The 18308-nt window shown below is 36.7% G+C and overlaps 2 protein-coding genes across 3 annotated transcripts in view; one reads left to right on the top strand and one right to left on the bottom strand.

Annotated features, from left to right (window-relative positions):
- LOC108146095 (eukaryotic translation initiation factor 5B) overlaps positions 1–16588 on the bottom strand; it is a 44511-nt gene extending 27923 nt beyond the window's left edge. The window contains exons 1-5 of the mRNA XM_017271922.2: positions 16257–16588; positions 15382–15797; positions 14170–15317; positions 12080–13499; positions 11651–11783 (exon numbers count right to left, since the gene is read on the bottom strand). Coding sequence (XP_017127411.1) covers positions 11651–11783; positions 12080–13499; positions 14170–15317; positions 15382–15452 — 2772 coding nt within the window. The 5' untranslated portion in view covers positions 15453–15797; positions 16257–16588. The remainder of the gene's footprint in view (positions 1–11650; positions 11784–12079; positions 13500–14169; positions 15318–15381; positions 15798–16256) is intronic.
- Positions 16589–16950: 362 nt separating this feature from the next.
- On the top strand, positions 16951–18303 carry LOC121467097. Of its 2 annotated transcripts, none has more exons than XM_041708193.1 (3): positions 16951–17089; positions 17179–17306; positions 18127–18303. In XM_041708193.1, the coding sequence occupies exons 2-3, from the start codon at positions 17211–17213 to the stop codon at positions 18301–18303; spliced, it is 273 nt and encodes a 90-aa protein (XP_041564127.1). In that variant the 5' UTR covers positions 16951–17089; positions 17179–17210. The 2 variants fall into 2 exon arrangements, with proteins under 2 accessions (XP_041564127.1, XP_041564126.1); XM_041708192.1 differs by having other exon boundaries at positions 17174–17306.
- The last annotated feature ends 5 nt before the right edge of the window (positions 18304–18308 follow it).

Raw genomic sequence — 18308 nt, 5'->3', positions numbered from 1 at the left:
GGTCAACTAAAAACTGCTATATCAATTTTAAAACTATTAAAATATAAAACTCTTCAAGAAATTTCAAATAATTTTAAAGAAAAAATGTAGCATAGCTTTAAAAGAATAATACAACATTTCGGAATAATTTGCAAAGTATGAAACAATTGAATTCATCAAATACGATATTTCCTATTAAAAAAATGTTTTTTTGAAAAAAATAATTCCCTTTAAATAGACACAATTTATTTCCCGAAAATAGACAAACATAATAAAACTATACAACTTTTAATTTAAATTAAAAACGCTCTACTAAATAAAAAAAACTTGGTAAAATTAAGTCGAATTTCAAAGGTATAAAATTACAAGAAAGATCGGAATAATAAAGTACAATATGACAAAATTGGGAAATAATTAAATGATTTATACTTAAAAATATGTTAAATTAAGACATTTTTACAATTTTAATACAATTCTAAAACTAATTTTAAAAGAATAATAATATTTCTTTTTAAATTTCAGAAAGATTTGAATAATAAAATAAAATTAAATAATAAATAATTCCCCTTATTTAACATCTTTAAAAAAAAATTAAATTTTACTTGATTTAATTTTCAGTGGGTTGCTAGGGGAGATAAAAAAGGTGTGGGTGTGTGGGCTTTCCACGTGGCAGCCGGCGTTCGATTTTCAGCTGAATATCGTTTCGCACGAACAATCAGTACGTGCGACTGTGACTGACGCAGCAGCATCCACAAATCCACATTTCCACAATTTCCCCAATCGGCATCAGCAAAACGGGCAGAAAAGCCAGAAATCGGAGATGAGAAAAATGGGTTCGCCTGTGCTTTTGCGCATGGATTTGTGGGCGGGAAGTGCGTAAGTGGCAAATGACAACGCAAACGAACGTTGAGCTAATTAGGAAAGCTTGGAAGCCAAAGGTGGAAGGCAACGCCCACCGCCCACCACCCACCTGCCGGCTCCTTTTTTGCTGACGTCAAGTGGCAACGCCACTCAATGTTATCGATGACACGGGCGAAAACCAAAGACAGGTGAGTACACTTAACAAAAAGTTTTAAAATAAGAAAGTGTAAATGCATTTTAATGATAATATCTTACAAATTATTTAGTAGACCAATAAAAATACCAAATTTAAACATGAATAAAATTAAAATAATAATACATTTCTTTGACCAAAAAAGGCTTGGAAAGAAAATTGAACCCACTTTCAAGAATAATCTTTTAACATAATCCAAAAAGTGTAAAAGTTAAGTTAGTGGGACTTTTTAAAATATCCTTTATGAAGATTAAAACGTTTTTGCATTTGTTTGAACCCACTTACAAATACTTTGATAGAATATTAATAAAACATATTCAAAACAGTGTTAGAAATATAAATAGTGGATTTCTTAAAATATTCTTGATAAAGATTAGGGCATTTTCTTTTTCGTTTAAATATATATGATATAAGAGTCTACTTCCAAATCAGTAATTTAACTTTTTCTTTAGCAAAACTTATTTTTTTAAGTGCACAAAACGATTGTTTATAGTTTTTTTGGTAAACGCCGTCAATGATGCCAATTTTGATGAAAATCAACTAAATTAATGGCATATGTCGACGCGACTGACTGACAGACAGCCTAAACAGCTGATTAATGTCGAGGGGTAGCCTTCGTTACGGAATTGGAAAATTGGAGCTCATTTCGAGAAAATGCCGCACGTTCCTTGTGAACTTCCGTTTTGCTTTTGGGTTTCTTAAATGCAAACACATATCTATTATTTTGAACTTCCTTAGCTTCCAAAAAAGAACGCGGTCGCGACGTGTTTATGAATGAAAATTAAGCAATAAGCTCTGGAAAGTATCTGAGAGATACTCTGTGCATTTGTGTGCGAGTGATAGTGTAGCTGTGTGTGTGTGGGGCAGGAAGAATTGCTTCCGTTGTTGTTTTTGTTTTCGCCTTTCCATTTATACATTCACTCATTTACTCATTCACTTGGGTTCACTCATTCATTCATTGTTTTTTTCCGTTTCTTCCTTCCTTCTGTTTTTATACTCTTAAAGAGGGTATTATAGTTTAAGTGAAAGGTTATGTTTTACTTAACAAATCATATATATTCGCTATATTCGATACGCAAGCTATTCTCTCCATTTTAAAGCTCTAAACATTACTATTTTAATTTATAACTTTATTAATCAATATATATATATAACTTTTAATAGGATTTAAGCTACCTGTTTTAAATTTTTTTTTAAATCTTATGTCTATATGCTGCATTTGCTACAGGAAAGATCTGCACAAGCTTAAATAACAAACTTTTAATTTTATTATATTTAAAGAAAAGCTATATATTAGATATAATCATTTTAAGTCATCAAAAAAGAAAATTTATAATACCTTTTTGGATGTTATAAAAGAGAAAAAAGGATTGTTTATTAATAAAATTATTGATTAATTTTTCTTATCCCTTTTGTTTGTTTACCTTTGCATTTAAAATTATTTACTGTATTTGTAAGTATTTTTAAATATATATTATCTAATTCATTTTGCAGGGTATAGAAACTTCAGATTGCTTCCTTCCCCGACTTATTTTTATTTTTTTCTTTTCTTGCCTGGGGGCAATTTGTTTTTGTTGTTTTTGGCAACTGCGTCGCATTAATGAAAACATTGGCATTGTCTGCTTCTTACCTCACTTCCTTCCTGCCAAACCGCCGTAATGCCCATCTAGTACTACGAAACACGCTAAACATGAGAAAAAAACAAGAACCACGACCGCAGCGAAATTAAATTCATTCATGAAATTCAACGAAGAGCGTCCAAAAAAAAAAAAAAACAAAATAAAACATAAAAAGGCGGAGGAGAGGGTTTAGCACCCAACAATGGACATTTTCTGGGTCCGGTCTTTTCTTCGGGGTCGCATTTTACACCCCTCTCCGTCGAACTATTCATGAATGGGCCTCCGAAGACGAAGACGTCACGCTACTCGATCTAGCCATAAGGCATCCAAATGCCTTCAATTTTTCCCAAGTTATTTGCGTGGTATTTTTGTTTTTTGCTCATTAATTGCGCAGTTTTTGCGCCATATAAAAACGTAATTTAATCAGCAAAAAAACAAACACTTACTAGGATTATGTAAATTCCTAAAATATTTTTAGATTTAATCATTTTAGAAATAACAAGAGTAGAGTTGTCAATAAATTAAAAAACGCAAGTTGAAACTCATTTGTGTGATACCAAATAAAGTTATCACTATAGAAGAACAGAATAAAAAACTTATTTAAAATATATTAGATAATTGTATTAAAATTAAATGTATAAATATAATTCATAAATAAATATAATTCATAAATAAATTTTTATAAACGCATAAAATTGATATCGGTTAAATTTAGTCATTTTTATTTAAAAAGCTAAGATTTCGGCTACCGAAAATCAGGTCCATTATTAACGCACCTGCTGCGATGTAATGTTTACATAAATTATTTACGAAGTTCTTAAAACCCTTTAAACAAAGAAACTTACATTTTTGTAAATTAAAAAAATGTATACAAATTATTTTTTAAATAATAAACAAAGAAACATTTAAATAATTTTCTTTTGAGAAGAAAAAGTTCCATTTAAGCGGTAGAATTCGCAAAGAAAACTGTCCAATACGGCTAATTATTTCCACACCTGCTGCGCTTTAACATTGATGTCCACCCAGACGAATGCGAATATGCCGGCCAAAAAGTGGCTAATTATCTTAACTGCAGAGCTTCTGCAGCGAGTGGGCGAAAAAACCGCAACCGTTGGCAGTGGATTCGCATAGTTTCGAATAGTTTTGCGTTCTGCGTTTGGCATTTTGCATTTTGCATGCAAACGTGCAAGTGCGGTGCCAAATGGCGGCCCCAAACGGACGACAAGTCGCCGAGCATGACGAGCTGTATTTGCGAAACTTTCTGTTGTTTACTTTTAATTAAAATGCATGTGGGAATCAAATTACGTTGGCCATACACATTTGCGGCTGACTGAGGGACTACCGCGTAGATCTGTCTGCCCACCTGTCCCACCTACCAAAATCCGATTCCGAATACGTATACGACTACGGATCTGAATCTGAATCTGAGCCCGAAACCAAAACCAAATCCAAAGCCAGCAACAACAAGTGGCACACAATTATGGCAAAGGCAACTGCAGCACAATGAATGCATAGGAATAGTTGATGGCCACATAATTACATTTTCACCCAAATGCAGTTATAAAGCATCTGGCAAAGATGAGGGATATACATTTAGATATATAATTGAACATTTAGTTTAAATTCATAAAACGTTTATAAGAAAAACTAAATCTTTTCAGAATTTTGTAAATTCTAAAATACGTCGGCTTTGAAAATGTTACAAATTGAGTCTTTTATTTTAAACCTTAGATAAATTACAAAAAGTTCTAACAAGCAGCTTAGGATGCTTAAGAATTCGCGTTAGGCCAGAAAATACAACTACTTTATAAATTTACTATTATAAATTAACTATTTTTAACCTTAGATAACAAAAAAGTTGTAACATGTTGCTAAGTGTGCTTAAGAATTCGCGGTATTACAAAAAAAGACAACTATGTATATTATAAATTAGCTGAATAAAAAATTAAAAATATGTGTATGTAACTTAATGCAAAAACCAGATTAATACCTGAACTTATAAAAAAAACATATGTCTTCTTTAAGTAATGAACTTCACGAAGCACTAAAAATAAAATGCATCTCCTTTCGGCCTTAAAAGTTGCCAACACTAGTGGCAGTTGAAAAAGAAGAAGACAGCCAGAGTCTAGCCAATTTTTGAGTGCGCAATTTTTTCATTCATGAAAAAATGCATTGAAGAAAAGGTGCAACAAGACAAAAAAGAATTGCGGGAAGCATTGTTGTGCAAAGAAAATACAGGTAAATGTGAGCGAGTGGTGTGTGGATTGCAAAATTGAATGAATGAACATGAACCCAGCCACATTGCGGGTGTACAAAAACGGCAACAGCAAAAGCAAATGCAGCCTGTTGTATAAGCCAAATAGCAAGCTAACCAACTGAGAGAGTTGCACACACAACAGCCTTTTTATGAATGGCAGACAGCAGCAACACCGCTATATTTGGCCGTTGATGGCTACGAGGTGCAAATGTTAATGAAGCCAACACTGCAACATCAACAGCAAACAGCAACAGTGATGGTATACAACATTAATATATTTTATTTTTATTTTATTTTATTTCGAGAAAATGACTTGAAGAATTTAATTTATATAAGCCAACAACAAGTGTTTAACAATTGTTGTACTTGCTTTCATTGTGTTTTAGGTATTTATTACTCCAACAACAAATTATAAAGAAAAACCAGTTCTTATATATCAATCAAAAATGCTCAAAAATTCGCGTATTTCTCCTTCAAGAAATAATAGAGAAATACCAATCCTATATATCAGTCAATCAAAAATGCTGAAGAATTTGCGTTCTTGCTTCAAACAATTTTAAAAATTGAAGTTTGTTGGCCTATATTATTATATAGGTTTTGCCATCTCTGAAAACGGATAAAGAAGTTGCAGGCCAAATGCATAACGGTGTTTGCAATGGCCCAAAGAGGGAGACAGGGTGATTGGAGAGTGGTAGCAGCCTAGCAGCCGCTCATTCATGTCTTTGGCTTGCTTTTTCCGGCAGGCGATCATAAAAATGTGCAGCCAACGAACCATAAATCTGGCGAAAACATTTTCCATGACGTAACCGAGGAATGTCTGTTGACTGGAGGCGGAAAAATGCATTTTAACATGGAGTTTTTATCGAGTTCTGTTATTTGGCCCAGAGAATACATTTTTCTTGCACATTGTTATTTTAAAGCAAGTCTTGGAAAACGCCAACACAATTTTGGTCTTAACGTCTTAAACGTTTAAAAAGCTGATAATTTATATGGTATATATGATAATGTGTATGGTACTGCATAATTTATTAAATAAATTTAATTTATCAAAAAATAAAAAAACATAACATGACATTGAGAAATCGGGTCTAATTTCGTTCAGTTATCTACAAAATTTGATATGGTTTGGATTTGATGATAATCTGTTATTATTTAACTTTATTTTTTAATTATGACAGAATTAGACATTAATATTCAGTTTCCCAGTGGGTAGTCTGGAAACTGGACAGATTTTAAAGACTTTTGGATAAGGTTACATTTTTTAATACGAAATCCAATTGAAAATAATATAATATGTTCCAAATAAAAAAGGAGGTATACAAAAATGATGCTGATGAAAGATGGGGTAATGGTTAATCGTGATTGTGACGCACACTCTGCGCAAAACACATGGCCACGAACTGCTGGGCCAACTAGTGCAATCAATTTTTATGAATGAATCGAAAACGCGGCATTGATCAGTTGCTCTTGTTGTACTTTATTTATTGTGTTTGTTGTTATTGCTACTGTTACGCCCTGCTGTGCAAAGGGGCTAGAAGGGTGTATTTAATTTATCGAAATGTATAGCAAATGTTTATTTGATCAATGAAATGAATTATTGTACGAGCACATATGTATGTGTATGTTTGTGTCTCTGTACAATGAATGAAACAACAAATAACAACTATAGATATAACACATCCATAAATGCAGCTCAATATGTGGGATGCAATTAAAAACAAAAATAAAATAAAAGAGGGAGAGCACAACACATTTGTAATTGATTTGTTTTCCATGCAATTCATTGTCTGGTTTGTTTTTATTTTTGCTCTTTTCGGGAACTTGTTAGGGTTTTTTCATACTCTTACTTATTTTTTTTTTTGCGGCTTTATTGTCCCATAATTGAATGCACAAATTAAGCAGGCGTACAAACTCAATCAGGCAAACAAATAAGGTTATAACAATAAACTGAGTTTTTTTAAGGCTTAAGGAAAGTATAAATTCAAAAACATCATAGAACCAATATAAATAAAAAATACCTATTTTTTAGAATGAGCTTAACACAAATCTTTTTGTAAAAAGTTAAAAACTGGTCGTTTTTTGAATAAAGCTTTTCTTAAAATAACGTAAAGAAATTTGGTAAGCAATATTTTACATTTCAATCTGCCTTACATTTTCATTTCCCATTTAGACTTAAAGTGTCTTTTTTAAAAACATTTAAAACAAAAAAATTATTCTTTAGATATTTCAAATAAATTTTGTAAAATTTACAATTGTTTGACCTTTTTATGTCCCATTTGGAATGAGTGGATTTATTTGACGCCTCGGATAACGTTAAGGGTTCAGATCGGTTGAATACCAATTAATGGAACACCGCAAGCGTAAGATTGATTGCCAAATCGCCAATCAACGCAACCTGCGACGTGTCAGAAATTAATGGGCTAAGCGAGACAAAACTTTTGCGCGGTTTTTCTAGACATTTTTTGTTGTTTGTTTGTAAAACGGCAGCAGCAGCGACCACTCAAATGACAATTTCCGGCCGTCAGTTTGGCAGTGCCAATAAATTGGCAACCCTGCTCGTATTTCAACGGCCACGCAAGTAAAAAGCCAAAGCAAAAGCACCGAAGCTGAATCTGAATCTGAATTTGAATCCAATTCCAAAAGGCCGTATATGTGGGTGCCTAGAAAAATGACTCTGGCAGCGATAACCATAAAGTTTTATGGCATTTTACATAGCATTAGCAATAGTCGGGGTCCAAAAAAAAAAAGAAGGTAAACTATGAGAGTGTCTGTGAATGTTGTTAGCCAGTTACTAAATTTGGCTTAAATGAAGGCGAAACTTGTTACGTAGCCGACCGGTGGTCGTCGATTTGAGCCCACATGGTCAGCATCTCTGGTTAAAATCATGAATGAATATACAGTCTGTCACTCTGTCCGTTTGTCACTCATTCACTCAGTCAGTCAGTCACTCACTCAGTCAGTCAGTCAAGTGAGCTGGCCATAATTGATTTTCGAAACGAGCGCAGTAAACATGACGGCGACAAATTTTTCGTCCAAATTGTGACAAAATCGGTGGTGGGGCAAAAAAAAAAAGAGCAAAAAAAGACAAAAACGTCGCGGCCATATGGACAACATGTGCATGCGACTGCAGAAATTGTTAATTCATTCATTAAGAGTTCAAGTGGACGTCCACCAAAAAACAATACCAAATCTAATGGGCGCGACTCAGAAAAACGACTTGGAAATTATTTCAGTGGGCCGCAAAGACAAAAGGAAGCTAAGATGGTCCAAATTTAACTGGAGCGGAGCTTGGTTTTGTAAGGGTTTGTGAAAATCGCAAAAAAATTAGCTAGAAATTGAATTAAATTCAAGTTTAAGCTTCTATTTTATATAAATATATTAATTTTTGCACAAATATGATTAGATAATTTAAAAGTTAAAACTCTTAAACTCATATATAAAAGGTTTAGAATAAAATTATATAGTTATATCATTAAAAAAAGTATAAAAATACTCAGTTGAAAGCAATTCTTCAATGAATTTTCTCTCCTTTCAAATTGTATTAATCAAATTTTTACAAATATATGCACAACTGGTCCAATGTAAATTTTAATATTTCAATTTATTCTGTATTGTATTATCTTATCTTAGTAATTTCCACAATAACTGGCATCTTGTACAAGAACATCTTAATATCAAAACAGTAAATGTAAGACCTCTTTAGACAGACTGCGAAGGAGTATGCATTAAAATGTTAATAGCCAACTTCCATTAGTCCACTTAATAAGCCACCTAAAATACAAGGTGTTACCACAGACAGATTTAGAATATATATATATCTGAAAGATGACCCCTTTGTGGCTTGAAACGTCCCTGGCCTCATCTCGTCGTTCAGTCAGTCAGTCGCTCATTCATTCATTCAGTCATTTACTCATTCAGTTCACAACCACGCGCCCTGTGGCTGCATTTGGTGGCTAATTTGCATAGTTTTTCAGCTCGGTGTGCTTTATATTGCGTTGGCGTTTCGGCCCGGATCGTATTGGTATCGTATAGGAACCTTAAGGCCTGGGAAAGTGTTGCGGCCTGCCGATGATAATGATGGCAACATGGAGATGATGATGACACTGTGGGAAACCTTAGCAAATGTGGGCTGCTGTCGCTAATGAGCTTGTAGTTTCAGCAGAAACAAAAAAAAATGTAGGTAGGGTGTTTAGTTAATACCACTAAGGTATGAATATTAACAGTAAAGTGCCGAATCACAAGAAAAATGCTTAAGAATTCGTGAGAAGAATCTTCCTTTATTATGCTAACTAAAGATTTAATTAATTGATTTCAAAACTAAAAAATTCGTGTAAAAAATAAATTCTTTATTATAATTAGGTAAGGAAATGAAAGACTTAGAAGAATCTTCTTATAACTTTTTAATTAAAATAATGCTTAAGAAATTCCGGATCTATTTCCAAATAAGAATTAAAAACAACTTAATTGTATGAATTTCAATTTAATATTCATTTATTACAAAAGAACTGTCCCTACTTTTATTTGAAATAATCTAAATAAACACCCTAATAGTGTGTGGCAGAAAAAAAACTTAACTGGAAAACAGAAAATTGCTGAAACAACAGAACGCTCAAATATCGGGGTCTTGGATCAAATGGCCCATATGTGTTCGTCTGTTTATTGTTTTGTTCACTTTATCCGCGCTTCCGTTGCAACATTTCCGCAGCTGAGGCAAGCGAAAAAACAAATTAAATGAAATAAAGCGAACACTTCTGATTATCTAATTCCCATTAAAAGCCAAGCAAACTCGATTAATTCATTTCATTTAAGGCGTGTGAAATTGATTAGGGGCAAGAAGCGTTGCTAGAAAATAAATATTTGCTAAATTGGAATTTGAGTTGTCATATCCGCTGCTGCCATATATATACACCGACGGAATATAAATATATATATATAGGAATAAACATATATCTGCGAATGCGTGTGCGTATCTACATGGTGGCTATATAGAGCGGCCAGTATTTTTAGTTGGGTGTTCAATCTTCTCGAGACTTTGAGACTGGGGGGCAGACAGCGAAATGAAATGGTTACAGTGCGTGTTCAGTTGGCTGGGCGCCCGCCATTCGGCTTCTTTTGGCATGAATCATACCCATGATCATCATTATCATCACCATGATCATCTTGGTGGCTAGAACGGCCGGGTTTGCATTTTACAAAAATACGCATTTTTATGTTTACGGCGTAGTCTGCCAGACAGGAGCATAGAAATCTCGTCGTCGTCCCCGCCTTCTCACGCACTCATAATTCCCAAATCCAAAATAGTTTTTTGGCCAGCGACAAAATTTACAACTTTGTCGCCACACCAAAACTCAATTTACCAGCTATCGAAAAAATAGCCAGGGAGGGAGCTTAAGAATTCGCAAGAAAAGTCGTCTTTTAAATTGTTAACGATTAGAATGCTAATAAAAATTGCGGATTTATTTCCAAATACAAAATCTAAACAATTTATCTGTATGCATTACAATTTAATATTTAGTATTTTGGCCAACTCAAAATTTAGACATTTTCATTAGCCAAATTAGCCAAGGGAGGAGCTTAAGAATTCGCCAGAAAGAGCTAAAGAATTCGCGAAAAGAACCTCCTTTTAACTGGTTAATTATAAAAATGCTTAAAAATTGCTTATTTGTTCCACATAAGAAGTTAATACAATTAATTGGTAAGCAATAAAATGTAATATTATAAGTTTTGAACAAAACGCTTTATATAGCTTAAGAATTTGTGTGAAGAATCTTTTTTTCATGGTTTATAATAGGAATGCTACAAAAATGTACTTCCAAAAAAGAATTTGACACAATTCATTTGTATGCATTTAAATGTAATATTTATAGTTCAAATTGACAACTTTGTCGCCGCCCCAAATTCCATTTGCCATATAGCCAAAAAGTAGACAGGGAAAATGGGTAATTTTCCGATCTGCGTACTAGTTTGTTTTCCCGTTTCTCCGACTAGCTACTAGATTTTGTTTATCGCCCGACTTACGAGCTGTTAGAAATATCCCGCCATGGGCAGAAATAAATAATGTGTACATAAATTGCAGAGCTCACCTATTAAAAGGTTATCTCTCCCTCCGTTTTTGGGATCTATGTGGCTGCCCCGAAAATATTCTTTTGGCTAATTGTCTAAACAAACGGTGCTAAATTATGTTAGCGCTTCGTCTGAGATCTTTCTCTTGGGGCGATTTTTCTTTACACCCATGTTTTGGTTATTATTCATTTGGGACTTGTTGCACGGGCACGTGTGGTCCATTATTTGGCAGGGAACAGAAAGGTATAACGATGATTTAAAAGGGCCTCCACCAATTTATCAGAAAGTAATGCCAAATCTGGTTTGCATCTATATGCCTTTTGTGTAAATACAATTTTCGGAAGTTATTGGCAATCCTAGTATGTGTTTATTTTTAATTTAGAGCAAACTTTTGCGACTTTATATATAACATACAGCTTAAAAATAAGTAAATGACTCTTAAATTGTTACAACGGGAAGAGGAACTTTTTTTACTTAAATAAATTAAACAAGGTAAAAAAATGTGGTGCATATCGCACCCTTAACACACAAAACTACTGATCCCAAAATTTTGTGAAGAAAAATATTAAATTTTTTTTTTGACCAGAAGGTATTAAAGATTTTTGCATTTAGACATTTTCCATTTTTAAGTCTTGTAGTAAAACCAAAGTATAGTGTTGAAAGTAGCAAATTACTTACCGGAATTTTAGATGTACGCAGGAACTCCAAAAGTGCCTCCAACGAACCCAGCGTGGAAGCCTGGACATGAACGCCTGTCTGTGCAAGTTTAATGTGGCTAAGGGCGCTCTTGAGCTCCCGGGCAACTTCATCTCTGAAAAACACAAATAAAGAAGAGCAAGTAACATTTATAACATAAAAAACTACCAAAACCAAAATTATATCGATGGTAAATAGCTTAAAATGTTCTGTCATAATTAACTAAATAAACTATATATGAAAAAATACAAAAAAACGTATCTTAATAGGAACAAAAATTGTTTGAAAAATAGCAACATTAATAATTGTATACTACTATACTAAATATTTTCTAACAAAACATTTCTACAGTTCTAAGAACAAGCAATACAAGCACCCCAAATTAGAAGTAAATATATCAAGTAAACGCACGTGCAAATCTCGACCTCATCCGGCTTGTGGGCAATCAGCAGATTGATGCCTGCAATGGCCTTCTCCAGATCCTTGGCAGCGATCTTGACGCCCTGCGCGGCCTTCACCTCCTTGTACTCCACATAGGCGTTCTTCACGCGCAGCTCCTTCATGGGCTGTGGCATCAAAAGCGAACGGATCTGCGTGACAATGGGTCCATCTGTGCCGGCCACAACCATAGTTTGGCCCTCGCGCAGCTTGCCATTGATCAAAATGGCATCGATGGTGGTGCCCAGGCCGGGCAGTGCCTTCACCTCCAGCACGGTGGCCTGCAGCTCCTCGGAGTACATCAGACGCTTGGCCAGCATGTTCTGACAGAAGTCGGCGATCATGAAGAGCAGATTGCCCATGCCCTCGCCCGTGATCGCACTGGTTGGCACCAGTGAAATATAGGTCTTGGGATCTGTGTTCTCGTAGAAGAGGGCCGCATTCAATCCCTGCTCCGCGAACTCCAAAATCACTTTCTTGGTGCGCTGCTGGAACTCCAGCTGTGTGTTGCTCGCCTGCTCCTTCAGGACATCCCTCACATCCCGCCGGCCCAGCTGCTTCCAATCATACAAACGATCGATCTTGTTGAGGGCCACTATAAATGGGCACTTCTTTTTCTTGAGCAGCTGAATGGACTCGATGGTTTGTGGCTCCAAGCCGTGCATAATGTCCACCACCAGGATGGCAATGTCGCAGAGCGAGGAACCTCGGTTCCGCAGGTTACTAAACGATTCGTGGCCAGGTGTGTCGATGATCAGCAGGCCAGGCAAGCGATGCTCGAAGCCAACAGCGGACTTCACATATTTCGTCTGCTCTTTGATGGCATCGATGGGCACATTTGTGGCTCCAATTTGCTGTGTGATGCCACCCGCTTCGGAGTCCTGGACATGAGTACGCCTCAGCTTGTCCAGGATCTTGGTTTTGCCCGTATCTACGTGTCCCAGGACACAGACCACTCCTGCCCGCAGCTCATCGGTGGTTCGCTTCTTTTCCGCCTCTTCCTGACGCTTAAGGATTCTGGCTTCGGCGCGTAGTCTTCGTGACTCCGGGTCATTGGCCAGTGCCGTTTCCTTTTCCTGCGAGTCATCGCTTTCCTCATCGGAATCATCGCTGTCATCGTCATCCTCATCGTCATCGTTATCCTCGTCGGTGTCCTCATCCTCTTCGTCGCCCGCCTTGCCATTGTTGGTGGCCTGCGAGGATTCCTCCTCGGGTTCCGGCTCCGCCTCGCTGTCGGTGGCATCCCAGCTCTCCTTGACCACCTCCTCCTCGACTTTTTGGGCCGCAGCTGCAGCGGCGGCAGCGGCAGCCGCTTGGGCCTCCGCCGCCTTGGCCTCCTCCTCGGCGACCTCCTCTTTGGGACCCTTTTTCTTGTTCGGACGGATGCGGGTTCCTGGAAAGGATTACTGGGTTAAATATGGTGACAAAAAGCGGGAAAATATTATGTTTACTGAATTGTGGTATGTTGTTTATAAAAATAAACTAACATACTTCTTACTAAAAGTTAAGTTTAATAACAGATTAGTAGTTTTGGTTTTAAGTTATAAAAAGATTAAAAAGCAAAATAATATAATACAAAATAAAGACATTTAAGTAAAGATATTTAAATAAATACTTAAAAATACGTTATTAGTTTAAGCTTTCAGTCAAAAGAGGTTTCTTTAAAACTTGAATGTATAAAAAATTTTTATAAAAGCCAAAATTCATATGACATTTAAATTACTATTAAATTACCATTACAATAAAAAATGTAGCAGTTTAAACACGGAAACAAAGAAATCAAGAAGAGCCGACAGTTGCATACAAATTTAAAGAGAAAGTTTAACTATTTATATAAAACGTGTTGCACAATTTTCTACTAATGTTATTCAGTTTATGAACATATGCAGATTTTAAATATAACTTTCACTACCAAATATAACTAAGTAAAAAATCTAATGATGGAGATCACTAGCAATATTAATAATAATATAATTATTAATTACTGGCTAAAAACCCAGATCACAAAGCCGTAACAAATTGCAATTTCCTGCTTATAACAAGCGCAGAGTAAGCCAAATCACCTGGTCGCGTGGGTCGCTTGTCGTTGGGATCGGGAATCTCCAATCCTTGGGCCTTCAGAGACTCCAGCAGAGCTTGTGCCCTGGCCCGATCCTCCTTCTGCTTCTTGGTGAGCAGTTTGCCCTCGGCCTTCAGGCGAGCCTTGCGCTCCGCCTCGCGCTGCTTCTTTTTCTCCTTCTTCTCCGCCTCCAGACGCACTGCCTCCAGGCGGGCCTCCTCGCGCTCATCCTCCAGACGTATGCGCTCGGCCTCCTCGCGCTCCAGGCGCTCCTCCTCCTCCTTGCGCTTCTTCAGCTGCTCCTGCATGGCGGCCACCATGGCAGCGGACATGCCCTTCTTCTTGGTGTCCTTTTTCTCCTCCTCGACCTCGGCCTTTTTATCTTTTTTGCCCTTCTTCTTCTGGGTCTTGCTGGTCTTATCTTCCTCATCGCCGGGTACCTCCACTGGGATTTCCTCGGGAGCTGGAGGTTCTGTCTCGGGAGCTGGTTTCTCTACAGTCTTCACTTTGGGTTCCGTGGCTGCCTTTTGCTTGGCCAGAGCAGCCTCCCTCTTCTGGCGCTCCTTCTTCTCCTTTTTCTTCTGGGCAGCCGACTTCATGGTGCTGCCCTCCTCATTATCATCGCTGCCCTCATCCTCTCCAGCATTTTCCGCGGCAGGAGCTTGCTTAGCCTGCTTCTTGTTCTTTTTCTTCTTGGAGAACTCATCGGCCAGCTCTTCGGGGGAGACAACGGTGGCAGGAGTAGCCTCTCCAGCGTATTCTGCTTGAAGTTCAGCCAAAACCCTGTCCAGATCTTCATCGTCATCGTCTTTGCCCTTGCGTTTGGCCTTCTTGCCCTTCTTTTCCTGCTTCTGCGGTTTGGCAACCACTTTTTCCTCCTCCTCTGACTGGCTTTCCTGGGCAGCCGGCTCATCCTGATCGTCGTCGTCCATTAGCAGTTCAAATGCGGACTTTTTGGCGGGCTTACCCTTAGGGGCCAGCACTTCCCCGTCATCGGAGTCCTCATTCTTGGCTGCCTTGCCTTTTCCCTTGACACTGAGCTTGCCAACACCTTTGGTCAATGTTTGGACATCATCCTGGCCGGCCTTGTTGCCCTTCTGGGGCTGGTTCTTCTTGTTGTTGAGGCTCACCTGGTCGCTGTCCACATCGGAGCTGAAAGAAATGCAATGGTCTTTAGAAAGTTTGCCAACTTGGCAGGTGGTTGGCAGACACTCACATTTCATCCGCCGAGGAGCCGCCTTCGACCTTGGTCAGTATCTCTTTCTTGCCCTTTTTAGCTTTAACCATCTTCCCGTTTGCGACTGCAACACGATGCTCCTCCGCTGGCCAAAAACCAAGAACCCTGGGTTATTCACTGCTGAAAGTGACGCCTTGGCAGTCAAAAAGAGAGAAAAAAACTGAGGAGTAGGACTTTTCTGCTGGATGGGTGCTCCTAGTTGTCCTGCTACTGATCTGCTGATCTTCCGGTCGTGATCCCAATCCTGCGGTTCGAGGCACTCTAATCCTGAATTTGGCACGGTGGCTGGCCAATTTTCAAGCGGTTTTTATTTAACCGTAGAAATTTTGCACACAAACACGTTGGACGAATGGGTGGACGCGGGGGGGTTTCAGTGTGACCGTTCGGTGGTTCGACTGAAAATCACAAAACAAGTTATCGATTATCGCATACCCTTTGCTGTGCACATGCGAGGTATATTGGATTTCAGAAAGCTATGTTACAAAAGTGTATGACCCCCGATCCATCAGGTCAATCCTGATGGGGTTAAAAAATCAAAATTTCATAATCCCTGAAGAAAATTTAAACAATTTTAATTACAAGACCACATATGGTTATTTGTTTGATTTCACCCACCTATTGGTATAGCTTTCTAAATGCATCATTTATTTATGTAACTGTTAGCCCCGACCTCATATTGCGTTGAAAGAATATATAATTTAAAAAATTCACTTTGCAAAAATAGAAGCAAAATGTGTTGTAAAAATTGGGTTACAATTTTTTTTATAAAAACTTTGTTAAAATAAGTAGAAGTTTTCAATTGTATATTGGGGTTACTCTAGATCTATGTTTAAATTAAGCTTTTTATTATTTACCGTCGCTTTTTAGTTGTCTTGGAACCAGATTTGCCAAGGCGCCGGCGTGCCCTTTTTAGGGTGGACCATTTATCGCCGTAGTAAATATGTATTTCTATTCATCACAAATATTTAGACGACGTCTTGAGTTGTTGATTCACCAATTTATATGTGGATCGGTTTGAAAATATTATTGGACTTCATTGACGACTAAAAATTATACGGCGTGCAATCTATATGGTGGACCATTTATTAGCTTTGAATTTTTATATATAATACATTCGTCACATGTGTCGCAGAGGTCTCTTACGAATTTAATGGTCGGAAGTTTTAAACATAATATTAAATTCTTAAAATCACATCGATGGTATAAGTTTAAATAATTTGGAGTATAATTTTTGTTTTTCTGACAGGTTTTTGGTTATGCATTAATGACATTTAACTGATTGTAATGTTTGATCCTAAAAGTTATAGCAAAAAGCAAAAAAAAAACGGTATCATCAATTTATGTTGAAATTTGCACAAATAATATATGAAGGGTTATAAAATTCGTAATAACATTTTTTAATTAAAAACAGATATGCGGATATTTAGCACAGCTTAGTTGTAATACCCTCATTAAGGGTATACAGAAGTATACTTTTTAAGTATATACTGCAAAGCCGCATAGGTATTTTCTAGAGTTCAAGATGGGGCCACACTAAAATTCCTTTGCTTAAAAAGTTCGCGGAGAGGAAGACGGTTTGCCCTTAATTTCTATTCAGAATTTTTTTGAATGTGCATTTATTTACTATCTGATTTATAGTAAATTCTATAAAGGTTCATTCATTAATACAAGAACGTTGCAAATTTATGTGAGTTTAAAGGAAGAATGAAAAGCCGGCAGTAAAATCGGCAAAAGCCGGTTGGAAACTGTAAACTTTCCTCTCTTCTTTAAGTATAGCTTGGCATTCCAGTAGAATTGGGGATTGGAGGATGTCTAGCGAAGCGTCTGGAAGTATTACGATTAAAGAAGAAGCATCAACGAGTGGTACGGCGTCCAATATTCCTGTAGAATCCACCGAAACGGAGGTTTGTTGTTGTAATCAGTATGTTGCTGTGTGAGTGCGAAAGAGAAGACTATTGAAAGGGATAACTGTAAAAGCGGCAGCATTGATATTAATTTTGAAAGTTTTACAGTTATCTTAATTTTACACTGAAAATTAAATATGGTTTAAATCTAAACAAAGATTTTATTTTAAACTAAACACGCGACTTAAAAACAATGTTGCTAAGTTTTAAATCTCTAAGATAACACAAATTGCAGACCCGATTCAAGTAGTTAAAAGCAAACAAAACAAATTTTGAAAAGCTTAATTTAACATATTTTTAATCTTTCGATCTTTCATATTTTGTAATTTTTGAACAAGCCCTAATGTTTTAAATGCTCTTTATATTGCTAACTTAATACATATTTTGTGTGATCCCTTAAATATGCTTAGTATAATTACCAACTAATTGATTAAAAAATCTATGTTAAATAAAATTTTGTAGTGATATCTACTGTTTGTTGACCCTTCCGATTCCCACACTTATTTTCACTTTAATTTGATACCGAATGATTTCGGTCCATAACTCAAAGTACCCTATTTCGAAGTCTCCATGAAAAGCTATTATTTTTGAGATTAAAAATTGTGTACACCTCAAAGGCCTTATATATATTTTATAGCATTTCTTAAGTGGACGGATCATTTTTCGAACCTTAATGGCGATTGTAAATTCGAAATATCCTAGAATCGATTATAAGATTGAAAACTGTAGGATACTTGAGTGTTCGGTTTCCGAAACGTCAGTGTGCAGAGCCCCCACAAATGTTTATAATAACTTATGTCCCCAATTTCCCCAATTTCAGGCTAAGAAACCAGAGATCAGCGCTGACAAGGCGCAACTGAGCGAAGCCGAGGGCGGAAAGGAGGTGGATTCGACAGAGAGCCATTTGAAACGTCTGCAGAATCTGCGCAAGGAATTGGGCTACCTCAGCGAAACGGACTGGATGTACGACAGTCTGGACAAGAAACCCGCTCAATAAAAATA

The sequence above is a fragment of the Drosophila elegans genome, unplaced genomic scaffold (genome assembly GCF_018152505.1).
Source record: "Drosophila elegans isolate 14027-0461.03 unplaced genomic scaffold, ASM1815250v1 contig_208, whole genome shotgun sequence".
Classification (NCBI taxonomy): domain Eukaryota; kingdom Metazoa; phylum Arthropoda; class Insecta; order Diptera; family Drosophilidae; genus Drosophila; species Drosophila elegans.
This window is presented reverse-complemented; position numbering and strand designations above follow the sequence as displayed.